Source organism: Lontra canadensis, unplaced genomic scaffold (assembly GCF_010015895.1).
Source record: "Lontra canadensis isolate GAN:19392208 unplaced genomic scaffold, GSC_riverotter_1.0 scaffold54, whole genome shotgun sequence".
NCBI lineage: Eukaryota > Metazoa > Chordata > Mammalia > Carnivora > Mustelidae > Lontra > Lontra canadensis.
Genome location: NW_022631048.1, coordinates 5,066,046 through 5,085,256, shown reverse-complemented (window position 1 = coordinate 5,085,256; position 19,211 = coordinate 5,066,046). Strand labels below are relative to the sequence as shown.

The 19,211-nt window shown below is 42.8% G+C and overlaps 1 protein-coding gene across 1 annotated transcript in view; it reads right to left on the bottom strand.

Annotated features, from left to right (window-relative positions):
• BLVRA (biliverdin reductase A) overlaps positions 1–16,678 on the bottom strand; it is a 38,648-nt gene extending 21,970 nt beyond the window's left edge. Inside the window, exons 1-2 of the mRNA XM_032874983.1 lie at positions 16,613–16,678; positions 9,401–9,433 (exon numbers count right to left, since the gene is read on the bottom strand). Coding sequence (XP_032730874.1) covers positions 9,401–9,412 — 12 coding nt within the window. The 5' untranslated portion in view covers positions 9,413–9,433; positions 16,613–16,678. The remainder of the gene's footprint in view (positions 1–9,400; positions 9,434–16,612) is intronic.
• Positions 16,679–19,211: the final 2,533 nt, after the last annotated feature.

Genomic DNA, 19,211 nt, shown 5'->3' with positions numbered 1-19,211 from the left:
ATTTCTAACAAAAAGAAAAATTCTGCCAGGATTTTGAATGGGATTACATTGACTCTATAGATTAGTCTGGGAAAAAAACAAACAACTTGGGATAGTGAATCTTCAAATTCATGAACATGGTATATATCCTCATATGTTCTTCTTTGATTTCTTTTATTCTGTCATTTTCAGTGTATGAATCTTGTTTTGTTAAATTTATACCTAAGTATTTGTGATTTTTAGTGCTACTGTAAATAGTTTTTATTTTATAGCTTCCACTTCTAAACTGTTTATTGCAAATATATAATTGATTTTTGTATATTGAGTCAGATTTTCTACACAGACCATAAGTCAAACATAAATAGAGATGGTTTCACTTCTTCCTTCTCAATCTGAAGTGCTTTATTCAATTTTCTTACCTTATTGCACTGGTAGGTCTTCCACTATGATTCTGACTTAGATTAGTGGGAACAGACATTCTTGCCTCATTTTTAATCTCAGGGAGAAAACACTGGGTCTTTAACATGGGAAATGATGTTAAATGTAGATTTTTTTTGTAGATACCCTTTATCAGGATGTGAATATTTTCTATTCATATTTTGCTGAGATTTTTAAAAAATTATAAATGGTCTAGTTTTCTCAAATGCCTTTTCTGAGTCTACTGATGTGATCATTTAAACTTTTCTTAAAATCTATTAATACAGTAATACCTTTCATTCCTAGGATAAACCTCACTTGGCCTTGCAATATCTTTTTTATATACTGATGATTCTATTTGCTAAAATCTTATTTAAAATGTTTGCATTTATGCTCATGAAAGTTACTGGTCTGAAATTTTCTTATAATGTGAAATGATTCCTAGGATAACTAATTTTATAAAAGTATTGTCTTCTTTTTTTAAGATTTTATTTATTGCTAGAGAGAGAGAGAGATAGCGCACACGCAGGCTCAAGCAGTGGGGAGATGCAGAGGGAGGACACTCCTCACTAAGCAGGGAGCCCGATGCAGGACTTGATCCCAGGACCCTGAGATCATGAACCGAGCTGAAAGCAGACCCTTAACTGACTGAACCACCCTGGCACTACACTGAGCATTCCATGCTCATGGATTGGAAGAATAAATATTGTTAAAATGTGTATACAAGCCAGAGCAATCTATACTTTCAATGCCATCCCGATCAAAATTCCACCGGCATTTTTTCAAAGTGCTAGAACAAACAATCCTAAAATTCGTGTGGAACCAGAAAAGACCCCAAATTGCTAAGGAAATGTTGAAAAAGAAAAACAAAACTGGGGCATCATGTTGCCTAATTTCAAGCTTTACTACAAAGCTGTGATCACCAAGACAGCATGGTACGGGCACAAAAGCAGACACATAGACCAGTGGAACGGAGTAGAGAGCCCAGATATGGACCCACAACTCTATGGTCAAATAATATTCGATAAAGCAGGAAAAAATATCCAATGGAAAAAAGACAGTCTCTTCAATAAATGATGCTGCGAAAATTGGACAGCTTTGTATAGAGGAATGAAACTCGACCATTTTCTTACACCATGCACAAAGATAAACTCGAACTGGATAAAAGACGTCAACATGAGGCAGGAATCTATCAAAACCCTAGAGAAGAATATAGGCAGTAACCTCTTCGACATCAGCCACAGCAACTTCTTTCAAGATGTGTCTCCAAAGGCAAAGGAAACAAAAGCAAAAACGAACTTTTGGGACTTCATCAAGATCAAAACTTTTGCACAGCAAAGGAAACAGTCAACAACACAAAGAGGCAACCCACATAATGGGAGAAGATATTTGCAAATGACACTAAAGACAAAGGGCTGATATCCAAGATCTGTTAAGAACTCCTCACACTCAACACTCAAAAAACAGATAAATCATGTCAAAAAATGGGTAGAAGATAGGAACAGACACTTCTCCAAAGAAGACATACAAATGGCTAACAGACACATGAAAAAATGTTCATCGTCATTAGCAATCAGGGGATTCAAATCAAAACCACATTGAGATACCACCTTATACCAGTTAGAATCGCCAAAATCAACAAGACAGTAAACAGCAAGTGTTGGAGAGGATGTGGAGAAAGGGGAACCCTTCTACACTGTTGGTGGGAATGCAAGTTGGTGCAGCCACTTTGGAAAACAGTGTGGAGATTCCTTAAGAAATTAAAAATAGAGCTACCCTATGACCCTGCAATTGCACTACTGGGTATTTACCCCAAAGAAACAGATGTAGTGAAAAGAAGGGCCATCTGTACCCCAATGTTCATAGCACCAACGGCCACAGTCACCAAACTGTGGAAAGAAACAAGATGCCCTTCAACAGACGAACTGATAAAGAAGATGTGGTCCATATATACAATGGAGTACTATGCCTCCATCAGAAAGGATGAATACCCAACTTTTGTATCAACATGGCCAGGACTGAAGGAGATTATGCTGAGTGAAATAAGTCAAGCAGAGAGAGCCAATTATCATATGGTTTCACTTACTTATGGAACATGAGGAATAACACGGAAGAAGGAAAGGAAAAGTGAAGTGGGGGAAATGGGAGAGGGAGACAAACCATGAGAGACTGTGGACTCTGAGAAACAAACTGAGGGTTTTGGAGGGCAGAGACATGGGGAGTTAGGTGAGCCTGGTGGTAGGTATTAAGGAGGGCACGTATTGCATGGAGCACTGGGTGTGGTGCATAAACAATGAATCTTGGAACACTGAAAAAATAAAATTAAATTTAAAAATAAAAATAAATAAAATATAAAATAAACTAAACATAAAATAAATAAACTAAAAAATAAAATAATTTTTGAGGAACTTCAGGGGGTAAGGACATGAGGACGAGTGATGGACCACCACTCTGGCAGGGGAAAAGGAGATTCCAAATAGTCAGGAAGAATAACCTAATGTTTTTCATCCACTGTTTACAAGGATCAAAAAGTTTAACAACACATTGGTGAGTGTGGAAAAACAGGTGTATTCATACAATGCAAGAGGGAGAGAAAAATGTGCAACTTTTGTGGAGAACAACTTGGAAAGTACTTATGTGAATACTCTGTGGTCTAGTAAATCTGTTACTAAGAATGCATCCTACAGAGATACACAATGAAAAGACTTAGGTTTACTGCAGCCTTACCTGTAATAGCAGAAAATAGCAAATAAGATATATATTGTTAATGCCTGGCTATGTACATTATGGTATGTCCTTACAATGAAATATCACACCACTATAGAAAAGAACAAGGAAGTTCTTTATGTATTTAAAGGGACTGAGCTCCAAGATAGATTGTTAGGTGAGAAAAGCAAGACACAGATCAGTGTAACACAGTTTGTGCAAAAGAAGGAGGGGACAGCTGGAGAGAAAAGAAGTATTTGTGGTATACATTTAGAATCTCTCTGAAAGGGCGCCTGGGTGGCTCAGTGGGTTAAGCCGCTGCCTTCGGCTCAGGTCATGATCTCAGGTTCCTGGGATCGAGTCCCGCGTCGGGCTCTCTGCTCAGCAGGGAGCCTGCTTCCCTCTCTCTCTCTCTCTCTGCCTGCCTCTCTGTCTACTTGTGATCTCGCTCTGTCAAATAAATAAATAAAATCTTTAAAAAAAAAAAAAAAAAAAGAATCTCTCTGAAAGGACAGCCAATAAACTAGTTAACTCTGTTTGCCTGGGAGCATGAGAACCAGAGTAGCTGGGAGGGAAGAGGACTTTTCAGAAATCTTTTTTTCCCCCCCTAAATTCTTTAAAATTTTGAATCATGTGGATATATTAGTTATCCAAAATAAAAACACTTAAAATAGATACATACATCCAAGGGATGCTCCAAGCAGACTGGAACTCTACAGCTTGTGGACTCTGCTTACTCCCATCTCCCTACCTAGGGGTCTCTCTACAGTGCCCAGAATCTTCTGCTGCCCCACCCTGAGGACCTCCTGCCCCTGATTGTCCAGTCCACTGACCCTAATCGTTTGACTCCTCACACCTCCAGGCTACAACTCCTGCTTCCACTCACACTTTCTGGCCCAGCTGTAACCCGGTTTCCACTGCCACGACTCTCTGCTTCATCACAAACCATCTTTTCATTGATAAATTCAAGGCTTTTTTCCCAGCTGCACTCCCCTGGACCTCAGATATATTTAAAACTTAATTGGACTTTCCCTCCTTTCTTGGCTTCTCTCACCTCGTACTGAGGTTTTCTTTCTTTCTTTCTTTCTTTTTTAAATTAAAAGATTTTATTTATTTATTTGACAGAGAGAGGTCGCAAGTAGGCAGAGAGGCAGGCAGAGAGAGAGAGGGGGAAGCAGGCTCCCCACTGAGCGGACAGCCCGATCCCAGGACTCTGAGATCATGACCTGAGCTGACAGAGGTTTAACCCACTGAGCCACACAGGCGCCCAAGGTTTTCTTTTCACAGTTCACCACTTTCCTTCTTCACCCTGCCCTCTGGATGTGCGTACTTCCCAGGGATCAATCCTTGTCCCTCTGTTCTTTTCTCTTCCCCTTATCCCTGGATTTCAGGGACAGGGGATCCCTTCATTCCTAAGGTTTCCATGACCACCTTTATGCTGAGGACTCCAAAATCCCGAGCTGTGAGCCATCCTTTCCTCCAAGCTCCAGCTAAGAAGAAATGCCAGCTGGTCATTTCCAATTTCCACCTGGCCATCTCATTGTGACCTGGATCACAATCTTCTGTGCCAGGTGCCAACCATCCACCCCACCTGGCTGGCTCTGCTTTGATCTTCTGGGCAAAGGCCAGTGGCTCCACGAATTCCCTAAGGGGCCCAGCTTGAAAGGCTCGAAGTCCTTGGAGTTGTTCATGTATTCAACAGACTTCCTCTGAGATCAGACTAGCTGAGGCTGAAAATCCCTCTCCACCCTTCTACTCCAGCTAGACTCTGAGCCACAGCAAGTCTTCCCTGAAATTTTCTGGCATGTGATTTCCTTCCTCTGCATTTTCACTAGTCCGTCTAAGTTCTGGAGTGCATTACAAGACTACTGAACAGTTTCTGAACAATCCGATCATCTGACTAAATGATGACCGCCATCTGGTGAGTACAAACAACATATGAGGCATCACACCAGGTGCTGCGGGTATGCTAAGATGAGTAAGACAGACAGAGAGCTATATTAGATGTCAGAGAATGGCAGGTAACAAAAAAAGAGTTAAAGAGCAATGGGAGTTAATGAGAAGGAGGTATCACTTCCAGAAAGAAAGACCTGAGAAAATTTTCATGTAGCAGAAATGAACTGCATGGACAACATTAGCTGACCTAGGCACCTGGGTGGCTCAGTTGGTTAAGCCACTGCCTTTGGCTCAGGTCATGATCCCAGAGTCTCGGGATCGAGTCCCGAATCGGGCTCCCAGCTCTGCGGGGAGTCTGCTTCTCCCCCTGACCTTCTCCCCTCTCATGCTCTCCCTCACTCTCTCTAATAAATAAAATCTTAAAAAAAAAAAAAAAAGATTAGCTGAACATGCACAAGAAGACAGGCATTCACAGAGTCAGACATCAGAGCTTGCATGACCACTCTGCCCCCAAGACCCCATGCCTTGAGCAAGCTACTTAACCCTCATTTCCTTCATCTACAAAACAGAGGTGATAATAGCATCTTGCTCATAGGTGTCTTGTGAGGATTAAATTATGCACAGCATGGGGTACTGTGCAGCAAATTAACTCTTTGTTTTATCTTGAAAATGTAGTCCTGAGTGGAAAAAATAAGAAAGAGAACAAGCTAAAACCATTACACAGTAATACAATTAGTGAAATTAAAAGTGTACTACACAGTGGTTGCCAGGGGCTCGCGGTGAGGAGCAACGAAAGCAAGGAGTATTTCGGAGTGAGGGTTTAAATCCTGATTGTGGTAATGGCTATGCAAACTGATGCATGTGCTTTAATGCACACAACTTGTGCACCAAAAAAACAAAAACAAAAACAAAAAACACATTTTACGAAATGTAAATGTAAAGGCTATTTGTACAAAAACTGTAACATATACTTTCATGAATACACGGAAACAAGAAGGTAATCATTTAATCCAATAGGACAATAGCATAGCTGTCTTGGAAAGGGGAGAACAAGGATAAAGACCACAAGGAATCAGAAAATAAATACAAGAGAGGAGCCCTGCACACACCAGCAAGGACCACACGTCACGAACCGGGGCTGAGGAGTACCTTCTATGCTTGAGGTGTCCTCTGCCCCCCAAGAGGGAGAGAGAATGACCTAGAGGAGGGTAAGGAAAGGAAAGGAGAGTAAGTACTGGAAGTGAGGAAGGGACAAGGAGGCAGAAAGTCAAGCAAGAAAAAGATTTGGAAGGTATTATGGTCTCACTTACCGGCAAATCCCATGAGTACAAGTACCATATCTATAATTTTTTTTACCATTAACGCCATCAAGCCGAGTCTAAAGTCTGGTACAGTGTACTGTTACACTTCCATTTTAGTGACTAAGTCAAGAAAACGGGATTTACAGCATGGAGCGTGGGAAAGGAGGGAGGAGGATGTCAAGCTTCCAGGCCACGCACACAGGTGACTATGGTGCTATTCCCTGGGGAGCTTATTTGGGGCAGCAGAAAAACAGCAGGTCCAGCTTGTTTTGGAAAGAGTTGGAGCACCTGGAGAACCTCTCAGTGGAGAGGAGCAATCCAGGCTTCTCGTGGGCAGATCTGGAGGTGGGGAGTAGTATGTGGTCGAACAAATCCACTGGGGACATTCCTAAGCATACGACTAACAAAAACTGTGGGATCAGATGAGCAACCCAGGACGATGGGCAGGAGGAGGAGTATCTCATTAACTTTCAAAGCTTTCAAAAGCAGGCAGACCACAAGCCTAAGAGTCTGAGAAGACGTGAGCAGAGAGCTAGGCAGAAACCCTGGGACAACATAGGAACTACATGAAGAACATGGCCAACAGGGTCAAATGCTTCAAAAAGGAACTTTCCACCAAATCTGGCAATAGGGATGCTACTGGTGACCCTTCCTTGCAAAGTTTTGGTGGAACAGTGAGAACCAAGTCAGAAGCAGTGAAGCTGACATAAAAGGGAAGTGAGAAAGTGGTCACAGACACTGAACGATGGGCGTTTAAGGCAGAAGAGAAGTGGGGATGGTTAAAGGGGAACCCAAGGCCTAGGAATGTTTTCAAAGGTTGAGAGGAAAAAGCCATCCAAGAAGGAAGGGTCAAAGTGACAGGAAAGAAGGGGTAACTGATGACTGGGGGGACTGTTACCAGGCCAGGCTGTATAAGCTCACTATCAATGCAAAGTTTCTAATTTTTCTTCAGAACTCCATGAGAATTTGAGTGAGTCACAAGGCCCTTCACATAAGGGGTCAGAGGCACCAGAAAGTGCTTAAAGGAAGTCAGCCCTAAAGTGGGGAAGGCCAGTAGGCTAGTAGGATCAGTCAGTAGGAGACTCACTTTGGACTTTTACCATTTTGTGGCTTTTGAGCTTTGTACTATGTATGTGTATTGAGATTATTACAAAAATAATTTTGTAAAAATTATTATTTAAGATGAATTTCACTAAGAAAGACACCTGACTGCAGTAGGTTGAGAATGACTTGGACAGAGGAAGAAATGGAGAAATTACCTACGGACATCTCTTTCAAGAAGCCTCCCTTCGAAAGACACGAGAAAAACAGGATTATAGCAGCTTAACAAAATGTCACATGTGTTTTTTTCTGAATAAAGTAAGAACTAAAGCATTTTGAGGGGAGCCCGCATGGCTCAGTTGGTTAAGCAGCCGACTCTTGGTTTTAGCTCAGGTCAGGATCTCAGGGTCCAGGGATCAAGCCCCGCGTCGGGCTCTGCACTCGGTGGGGAGTCTGCTCCAGAATTCTCCCTCTCCCTCTTCCCCCACCTGTGCTCTCTCTCTATAAATAAATAAATCTTTAAAAAAAGAAAATAAAGCCTTTGGAAATATGAGTCAGAATGAGTCAGCAAAAATGAGGGTAACAATGCAGCTGGTAAAGGAGATAATTAGGGAGGCAGGGTGAGGTCTGCAGAGGCAACAGAATTTGCTATTCAGAGTGTGGACAGGGGTTTCTAGGGACACTGGGTACGATAGGCCCACTCTCCTTTCTTCTTCCTCTATCCAGCCCAGGCATGGGGGTAAGCTGCTTCGGGGGGGCCTGGTTAGTATAAGCCAATTGGCAAAATTTTAGCTCCTCTAACCCAGTAACTAGTCCAGGAGTGGGCATGTGACATAATTCTTGCCACTAAGACCTGAGAAGGCATTGGGTGTTACTTTATAAAACAGAGGTCCCTGCTTATCTGGGAGAGCTGCAGGAAGCTGCCTCCTTCTCCTGCTCAAAGTGAATGAGGAAGCACGTCGCCTCAACTGCGGCTGGCAGCCATCCTATAGCCATTGGGGCACCGTCTCCAGGGGAAAGCTAACATGTGGACAAAGAGCAGAGAGATGACATGATCCTGGATCATGACGATCGCCGGGCCAGTGGATCAGCCAGCCCTGAAGACTGCCCTCCAATGGGACTTCCCAGGTGAAAAACACATGAAGTTGGGTTTTCCTACACTCACAGCCTGGAGCTCTCTCACTGATAAACATCCCTTTCACTGTGACAAGAGGAGTAAGACAAATGGGAAGGCAGGAATTGAGAGAGATGATGTCTGATGGTTCTCATTTTTCTCTGTAAAGTAGGAAGTGGTCCAGGTACTAAGAGTGAGGAGGGAGCCGGGAGGAATGAGAAGACGGGAGCTGGCCGTTCAGGGCAATGGGAAAGGGGGCCGCCTGCAGCTCCGCAGAGGCCGGGGGTGGGGGGCTGTGCTGAGCACCCCATGAGGGTCTGGACACATTTGCCAGCTGCCAACAGCACGAAGCTGTGCCACTCACCCAAGGCCACTGTCCTGGGTTTGGTGTGTGGATCAATGGGAGAAGAGGAAAAGCAGTTGGGGACATCGGACCAAGGGTGATCCTCTCCTCTTGGAGAGGAGTAAAGGCAGGAAGGAGCTGATCAGTCAGGAAAAAACAAAAGGGCAAAGTGACTGGAAATCTCAGCAGATCAAAGAACAGGGATAGTACAACTGAGAGCCCCTAGGAGACAATGCAGAGAAATGTCATAGTAAGCAGACATTAAATGTCCCCAGAATAACACAAAGTAAGGCTCTAGGCCCAGCACCCCTACACCCTGCTGCCCACTCCAGCCCCAGCCCTTCAGTGTTATTTCAGCTTGAGGTACAATCAGTAAATTCCAATCTAACTAAAGCTGGTCAGACACAGATAAGAATGCAGAAGGGCCCAATTTTTCCATATCGCCCAGAGCCATGTGCACGTCGGCAGGCAGGAAGGGAAACGTTTTCAAGTTTATGCCAATGTTTTTGAAAGTTCTGTAGGGAGAGAAGAAACTCAGTGAAGGAAGAATGAGGAAAAATGCAAGAAAAGCAGTCCTTAAACCGGTCCTTTGAAAGCACTCACCTCCGCATTCATCTTGTTCTCCTACTTCCGTGGCTGTGAAGACAAAAGCAGAGGTTAGGACTCTGATGACACCTGCCCCAGACTCCACGCAGACACTCCCTTTGCCATCCCACTTTCTCCCACACTCTTATTTTTTTTTTTAAGATTTCATTTATTTTAGAGAGAAAAAGAGCGCACAAGTGGGGGGGGGAGGGGGGAAGAGAGAGAGAGAGAGAGACAATCTCAAGCAGACTCACAACTGAGTACAAAGCCGACCATAGAGCTTGATCCCATGACCCTGAGATCATGACCCCAGCCAAAACGAAGAGCTGGACGCTTAACCAACTGAGCCACTCAGGCGCCCATCTCCCACACTACCTATTATCCCACTGGCCCTATCGTCCCCAAATGCCTCCACCACATTTACCCCTCCAGTAATGGTACCCAGGCCAGTGTCTGATTCTGAGGCTGGTGGAGGCTGGGATGTCCTATGCCAATGATGTTTCTAAAGAAGGACATTTCCAACCCTGAAGGTCCATCCCCTATACTGGAAGAGTGACTGTAACTATAATGCCTATGTGTACTTAAAAGAATGGTGCTTGTCCCAAAGTTGGTGCTTGGAAGGGATAGCTTTGGATCTGCCTTTCTTTTTTTTCTTTTTTCTTTTTTTTTTTTTTTTAACATGAGGCTCAAACTCATAACCTCCTGAGATCAAGAGCTGAGATCGAGAGGTTCCCTTAACTGACTGAGCCACCCAGGAGCCCCAGATCTGCCTTTCTTGTATGGAGACAAGCAAGGCAGTAGGAAAAACATCTTTTTCTTCCTCCTAGATGACTTTCCAGAGGACTTAAATGTATTATGTTAAAAGAACAGTTTAACAGGCTACTCTGAACCCATAGCATGAAGGAGGAGGAAAGAAGGAGCAAACAGGCACACAGGAGAGACATGAGAACTGAGAGTAGAACCAAGAGGCCTATAAAAATGAGCCTTCTCATTCATTTGTCAGCACTGTTAGAACTGCCCCTTTATTTCAACTAAGACTCAGGCAGGCAATGGCAGGGTAACTGCATGACTAGAGGTGACAGAGAGAGAATTAAAGCTTCTCCAGCCCCCTCACTGGAGTGGGATGTCTAGGAAGCCGATGCACAGGATGCCCAGAGCTGGAGGGGAGGCGGGAGGGCCCTCCAGGTCCTCTGGGAAGGGAAGGCAGTGGTGGCCTCGGTCCTTGGACCCACCCTTGCATTTGATCTTATTCTGCTTCAAAATATAGAAAGGGTTGGACATCCTGATGATAACCATGAATGAGAAGAACAAAATCAAGAACACCCGTTATTAAAAATAACAAACACAAACAAAAAAAGAAATTGACTCCTGACAACCCTAGGAACATTTGGGATGGTCACCTAGGCTGTGTGTTGAAAATAACCCATTTTCAGTAATTCCCTTCCCTTCCCTCTTCTCATTCCTCCTTTGTGCTTTGAGATTGGGTCTCATGACCTAACCTACCCGGCACGCATGCTGTCTTTCCTTTAATAACCCAGAGCCTTTTCATGATTCCTGAAAAACATGAAAAAGGGAACCTGTAGAAGACAAACCTAAAAAGGAGGAAGTAACAAAGCAGGTTAGCTTTCCTCTCAGATTTCAGGAAGTCAGGATGCCTGTGATGTCTTCCTATGCACAACATATCTCGGAAGGACAATGAAGACATTAATAGCAAAGTCGGGGGGAAAAGCTAGAACTAGGCGAGGATGTGTGTTAAGCAGCAGCCTGGACCACAGGGTGTCCCCAGAGAACACCCCCCCGGTTGCTCTCTCCTGCAGATGTCCTACCCAAAACTCTATAGCGCTTTACTCATATTTTTAAGAACTTTAAGCCTCTCTTAGAGCTTACATGTGGGTGGATAAGTCAGATAACAAAACACACAAATACAAGGAGGATAATAACAGCTGTGAGCCTACTTGTATCAACTACTTGATATTAACACTAACCCACAGACCCTCGGCAAAGAAGCTAACACCAATTCTATTTTCCAGATGGGGTCCCTGAAGTTCAGGGTGGGTAAAAGCATTTGGTCTCCCAGTCTCAGCACTGCAGCACTGCACTGTGATTTTCAGACTTCCTGGTTCTAGAGCCAAACCCCCGAGTACTCCAGAGACCTCTACAGATCCTGCCTTACACTCCCTCCTGTTTGTCAGACAGCGACCATGACAAACAGGAGAACTGGTGTTGGTCCTGCTAAGGGACCATGTCCAAACAGCTTCCTCATCTGTAGGCTGAATGACTGGACTTCGTCCCTAAGGTCTGTTCTCTGACAGGTCTCATCCCTAATGTTCTCTGATTTCCACAAAAGGGAATTCAGGAGGCTCTTATAACAAGAACAACGCTCAACCTCATTTATGATCGCAGAATGCAAATTATTATTTCGCAAAGATGCTCCCATCACACTGCCAGAGATCAAAATGTTTGCCATGGTGCGGTGGTGGTGAAAGGGTGGGGAAGAACACGCTCTCTGACATTATTGGGGGCCTACAGATGGGGATCGGCTCTGTAAGAGGGCAGTCTGCAACATCTATGACAATTCCAAATGCACACAACCCCGACCTAGCAATTCTGCCGCTTCCAGTGTATCTCCAGTGCCCACATCACATTCAAGAGAAATCATTAAATTGTCCTGAGTCCTTTGTCCTTGTAGAAACATTGCTACTTGCCTTTCCTTTCAAATGAGAACTTCCAGGAAAGTTTTCCCATCAAAAACGTCTACAAAACACTGTTTATAAACTGCTTCCCCACAGAATCTGGGAAAGCGAAACAAAAGAAAACATAGAATGACTTGGAGAAATGTGCGTGTGTGAGACAGAAGCTCACTGAGAAATCCTATCTCACAATCATCATATGATCTCTCTGATATGAGGAATTTGAGAGGTAGGACGGGGGGTTGTGGGGGGTAGGGAAGGGAAAAATGAAACAAGAGGGGATCGGGAGGGAGACGAACCATAAGAGACTCTTAATCTCACAAAACAAACTGAGGGTTGCTGGGGGGTGGGGGGTAGGGATGGGGTGGCTGGGTGATGGACATTGGGGAGGGTATGTGCTATGGTGAGTGCTGTGAAATGTGTAAGCCTGATGATTCACAGACCTGTTTCCCTGGGGCAAATAACACATTATATGTTAATAAAAATAATTTTAAAAAGTAAATTAAAAAAAAAAAGAAATCCTATCTCATTAGGTATCAGTAGTCTACTACCTAGGATGAATTACTCTCATGTATAAAGCACATTCAACTGAGGTATCCTGGCCAGATCCTTCAACTGGGGTATCCTTCCCATGCTCCTTCCCCTCCAGCTTTCAATTCCCCTTATAATAAGATGGCAAGGCAAGAGGTACAACCCCCCGGCCAGGAGAGATCTGGCTCTGCCTTTCTACACTCTCCCAGCTCATCACACCATTCTCCTCCTCCCCACTGTCCTGCCAAGACTAATTAAAGTTTGAAAAGAACCCAGGGAGAATTTTATTCTATATTTTAATATATTCTTAAATATCTAAGACCTGGGGCGCCTGGGTGGCTCAGTGGTTTAAAGCCTCTGCCTTCGGCTCAAGTCATGATCCCAGAGTCCTGGGATCGAGCCCCACATCCTGCTCTCTGCTTAGCAGGGAGCCTGCTTCCTCCTCTCTCTCTCTCTGCCTGCCTCTCTGCCTACTTGTGATCTCTGTCAAAAAAAATAAATAAAATCTTTAAAAAAAAAATTAGTTTAAATATCTAAGACCTAATCCTATAGCAAGAAATTTAGGTTTGTTTGTTTCAAGGGTTTAATATTTAAATGGTCAAACAATAAAAGCCTTTACGTTTCTGACTATTGATATTATGTTTAGAAACATTTATAGACACACTTTTATTTTTTAGAGTTTTAACCTTTTTATTTTTGTATTTTAATCCATCTAAGTTGTATTTTGGTGTATGGCATGAGATAAGACTCCATCTGTATTTTTCCCTTTTCCCTCAAATAGCTGAGTTGTTCCCAAATCATTAATGGACTATTTCATCATTTCCCCCATGACTCGTTCATAAGATCTTATGAATACGGTTATTCTTTTTTTTTTTTTTCCACTTTTTCTGCTGTGTCATTGACCTTTAGTCCCATGCCTATAATACATTGTTTATATGACTATGGCTTAACAATTTGTTTTTGTTTTCCAGTAGCTCAAGTTCTCTCGTTAACTTGTGGAGTATTCTTATCTATTCTTGCCTGCTCGGGCTTCCAGATTAATTTTAGAACATCTTTGTCAAGTTAAAAAAAAAAAAAAAAAGCAAAAAAATCCAGTTCTACTGGGACTGTGCCTATAACTGTATCAAACTTGTATATTAAATTAATGTGAATTCATTGGTCTTCCCATCCAGAAATATATGGTATGTCTGTCTAGGATCAGGTACTTAAAAAAACAAAAAAACAAAAAACAAACAGAAGAATCTTGAGTGAGTTCCTGAATTACCACATAATGACAAATGATAGTTCAGGATGCAGTGGTTCACTAGACAGCTAAAGAAAAAGAATCAGCACTTTTGCATAAAAACCCTGCTTAAAGCAATTTAAAGTAGGTTTCTCCTTTCCCCACATCTACTGCAGCAGATCTACCAAACAGTGCTGGAGTTTGAGCTTTGACCCCACAATGTGATGCACTAAGTTCCCTTCATTCCAATTTTAGTATATGTGCTGCCGAAGCGAGCACACTAAGTTCCCTTCAGACTAAGCTATCATTCTGGGAGATAAAAGCCCGCCCGTGACTCAAGAACCCAGAACCCTATACCTGGCATGGGCATCCACCACCAAACTGACCAAGGCCAAGGTACATGCGTTGGTTTCTGCACCACAAAAAGAAAAAAAGAAAGGGCACAGATGAACTTGGACAAACTTAGATGACCCCCAGGCTCTTTTTTGGTGCTGACACGCTGTAATTCTAACCCACTTTACTTCTCCTTTTTTGTTCTCCTTTGGTTTAGCTTTCTCAGTGTTTGTCTTGGTTCACTGGAGGTTTTTAACTTCTTTTCTGGTTCTCTCAGGGGCACCGACACAAGGAAACTGGGACAAGGCTGGAGTTGTCAGAGCCAGGGAAGCAGCTGCCATTGAAGCTAAAACACACAAAAGGGCTGAAGAGGGAAAGCTTTCCTGGACACTCTCTCCAAACCTAAGCCACTCTCTTCCCCTCCCAACCTTCCTGCCACTCCTACTTGCTCTGTTCCCTCCAGTTCCTCCTTATGAGCATTTTGAAACCTTCTCCCTTTTCTTAAAAGTACCACTTTTCAACATTGTAGTTATGATGACTAATATAGATTATTTGTGGTGTTTTAAGATTTTATTTTTGGGGCGCCTGGGTGGCTCAGTGGGTTAAAGCCTCTGCCTTCGGCTCAGGTCATGATCCCAGTGTCCTGGGATTGAGCCCCACATCCGGCTCTCTGCTCAGTGGGGAGCCTGCTTCCTCCTCTCTCTCTGCCTGCCTCTCTGCCTACTTGTCATCTCTGTCTGTCAAATGAATAAATAAAATCTTTAAAAAAAAATTTAAAAAAAAAATTAAAAAAAGATTTTATTTTTAAGTTATCTTTACACCCAACATGGAGCTTGGGCTCAAAATCCCAAGATTAAGAGTCACATGTTCCACTGACCAGGCCAGCAAGGAGCCCTTATTTGTGATTTTCTATGATCTGCAATTCTGTTTTCTATTGGAATTGATGATAAATCACTAATTACTGGGGAAAAAAAAAAAGAAAGTGATCTTGATGTTGATAGATATGACAGGAAAAAATGAGATAACAGGAATCAAAAATACTCTTATTAAGGAACAAATCTCTAGTGTACTCAAATTTATAAGGGTATGGTTCTGGGTTTTTTAAAAGCAACTTAATTCAAATAATTGCAAACAGTGTGCAACTCCGTTTCAAAACTGGGTTGAGATGAGAACATTCTGGGGCCCATAGGTGTTGTTAGACATTGATCTCTCAGAAAGACGGGAACCTTGGTTCCCTGTTACTGAAAGACCGGTTCTTCCTGCTGGAGAGCTACAGGAACCCATGAACTCCACAGCATGACTAACAAGTGGGGGAGGGGACCTGAACACAAACCTTCCACACAAGCAGAACGTATAGGAGTAACTTATGTCTCTAACATGTTAAAAGCTCTTATAAACAGAGAATAAAGTGATGGTTGCCAGAGCAGAGGTGGGGAGATGTCTCTAGCATGCCTTACTTTTCAGATGACCAAACTATGTCACTAACCAAGTTTACCTTCCTAGAAACAAATATGAGACCCAACTAGAAACCTGCGCTGTGCTGTCAGATAGCCACGAGACACATATGGTTATGGATGCTAGTTAATTAAATATAGAACGTTTCCACTATCACAGAAAGTTCTGTCGGACAGCACTGACACACTTACTCTTTTTTGCGCCCAGACTTATTTTCTGTTCTTACATTGTCTCTGTTCCCAGTAACTAGACGTGTATATGTATATGTATATGTATATGTATATGTATGTATTTCTGACTATTCTACGCGGTTTTGTAGTGAACTTCCTTAATTCCTTCGTCGAACAACTCAGGGTTATCAGCACCTGGAAAGATCTTTGTATATATTTAACCCTGCTGTTGCTGGGAGCTCAGCCTTAGTTTTTTAGTGTCCTTAATTCATGCAACCCTCACAAGAGTCTATGAAATACCCGTACTTTCCAGCTTCCCAAGAGGAAAGCGCGGCCAGGAGAGGTTCAGGGTCTTGCGCAGGATTCGTACTCGAGGAGCAGAACCCCGGCCACGCACATGTCGCGTGGACCGAGCTGTCAGCCCACGTTCGCGCTACCGCGACAGAACCACGGGCTCAGCTACGTGCACGTACACAGCTCCGGCCGACTTACGTCTACATTGCAACTGAAACCATAAACACTTTTAAAATAAAATAGATTTAATTTTTTGAACAGTCTGCTTTTTGGCTATTTGAGGGAGCCCCTTCCCGGGAGGGCTCGTCGCGATGCCGGGTCAGCCAAGCCTCGGGACAGCCTGCTCCCCTCCGGGCCCAGTGGAGCTGGAGAGGAGGCGCCCAGGAGGCGCCTGGAGGTTTGGGCCTTGGGCCTTGGGCCCGAGACCGCAGGGCGGAGCCCGATCTCCCGCTGGCCAAGTTTTCCAAGCTCCTGCTCAAAGGTTTTCTTAAAAGCTGCCCGCGACCCCCATTCACTTGTCCGCGGTGCGCCTTACCTGCCGCTGGGCACAACACTTGGCTCCCCGCAGTCTCCGAGCCGCCGCTGGCCCGGCCCCTGAGGCAGGCGCGCGCTCCGATTGGGTGAGGCGCGCGAGGCCGGAAGAATCGCAGGGGGGGGCGGGGAGAGCGCGGGTCGGGGGCGAAGAGAGGAGAGCCCCGCCCCAGACTCCAGCGCCGCAGGGCTGGCTGTGAACCGACTTGCCAGCCAAGGGACTCTCCTTGCTCCGGGATAGGGGAAGCTGGAGAAGACGGTAGCCCCAGATCTGTGAGGCCTCCGCGCTGGGGTCGGGGGAGGGGAGGTGGTTGGGCACTCTGTGCTCTGCCCCTTTTCTGGGCCGCGCTCCCAACACGTGAATCCGCGCCGTCCCTTTCGGGTCCAGATCAAAGAGCAAGCAAAGCATTTTTTGTTTGTTTGTTTTTGTTTTTATTTTCTTCTTCTGTCGGTGTGGTAGCATACACATAACATAAAATTTACCATCTTAATAATTTTAAGCGCACAGTTCAGTGATATCAAGTACATTCACATTGTTGTGCACTGATCACCACGATCCCTCTACCGTGTTCATTTTGTGAAACTGAAACTCTCCACTCATTAAACAGTAAGTGCCCCTTATTCCCTGGCAAAGTATAGTTTTTGCTTTTACGATCCCATTGCTCTTGAGGACTTCCTATAAGTGGAATCACACAGTATATGTCTTTTAATGACTGGCTAATTTCATTTAGAATAATGTCCTCAAAATTCATCCATATCACCATATTGCAGAATTTCCTCCCTTTTAAAAGCTAAACATTTAAGGTTTATCCGTTCATCCATTGATGGACACTTGAATTGCTTCCACAGTTTAGCTGTTGTGAATAATATTGCTATGAAAAGGGGTGTACAAACACCTGAGACCCTACTGTTTTCCATGACTCTACCAATTCACATTTCCACCAGTAACGCACAAAGGGTTCCCATTTCTCTGAGAAAACGCTCCTCACACTCATTTTCCCTTTTCTTGATGGTAACCATCCCGATGGGTATGAGGTTGCATCTCACTATAGCTTTAATTTGCATTTCCCTGATAATGTTGGACACCTTTTTGTGAGCATGTTGGCCATTTGTATCTCTTTTGGAGAATTATCTATTCAAGTCATTTTGAATCAAATTGGTTGGTGGTGAGTTCTAGGAGTTCTCTATATATTCTGGATATTAATCCTTTATTAGATATATGATTTGCAATATTTTGTCCCATTCTGTGAGTTACGTTTTTACCCTGATGATAGTGTCTTCTGATACAAAATATTTTTACATTTTTCATGGAGTCGATTTCTCTAATTTTCATTTTGTTACCTTTACCTTTAATGTCATATCAGAAATCATTGCCAAATCTGATATCACAAAAACTTCTCTCCTAATTTCTTCTAGAAATTTTATTGTTTTAGGTCTTGGTCCTTGACCCATCTTGAGTTAATGTGGTTATCCCATTTTCCCAGCACCATTTGTTGAACAGACTATCCTTTCCCCATTGAATGGACTTGGAATTTTTGTCAAAAATCATTTGACCATATATGTGAGGGTTTATTTCTGGGGTTCCTATTTTATTCCATCAGTCGATATATTTGTCTTTTGGCCAGTACTACAGTTTCATTGCCTATAGCTTTATAATTGAGTTTTGAAATCAAGAAGTGTTAGTCTACCTCCTCTCTTATTCTTTTTTAAGATTGTTTTGGCAATTCATGGTCCCTTGATATTCTATGAATTTTAGGATGAGTTTTGTTATTTCTCTAAAAAAAAAAAAAAAAGAGCCATTGGAATTTTTGTGGGGACCGAATTGAATCTGTATATTAATTTGGGTGGTATTGACATTATAATGATATTAAGTCTTCTAATACATGAACATGGGATGCGTTTCTATTTATTTATATCTTCATTAATTTCTTTTGGCAAGGTTTTATAGTATTCATTGTGCAAGTTTTTCACCTCCATAGTTAAGTTAAAGTCTAAATTTTATTCTATTTAATGCTGTTGTAAAATTACATTATTTTTGTCATTCTTTACAGATTATTCATTGTTAGTGTATAGAAAGTGATTTTTTTGTGTGTTGATTTTATCCTGCTACCTTCCTGAATTCACTTATTAGTTCTCATAGTTTTCTGTAGGATTTTAAATTTTCTACATATTAAATCATATCATCCATGAACAGAGATAATTTTACTTCTTCTTTTCCAATTTGGATTTTTATTTCTTTTCCTTGTCTAAATGCATTGGCTGCCACTTTGGGCTCTGTGCTGGGTGTGGAACCTGCTTGGGATTTCCTCTCCCTCTGTTTCTCTATCTCTACAATAAATTTTAAAATAATAATAATAATAATAAATAAAATATAAATAAATGCACTGGCTAGATCTTCCAGTACTATTTTGAGGAGAAGTGGTGAAAGTAGGCATCATTGCCTTGCTCCTGATCTTACAGGAAAAGCTTTCAGTCTTTCACCATTGAGTATGATGTTTGCTATGAATTTTTCATGTCTGGCCTTTATGAAGATGAGGTAGTTTCCTTCTATTCCTAGTTTTTGTCATGAAAGTGTTTTGAATTTTGTCAAATGCTTTTCCTAC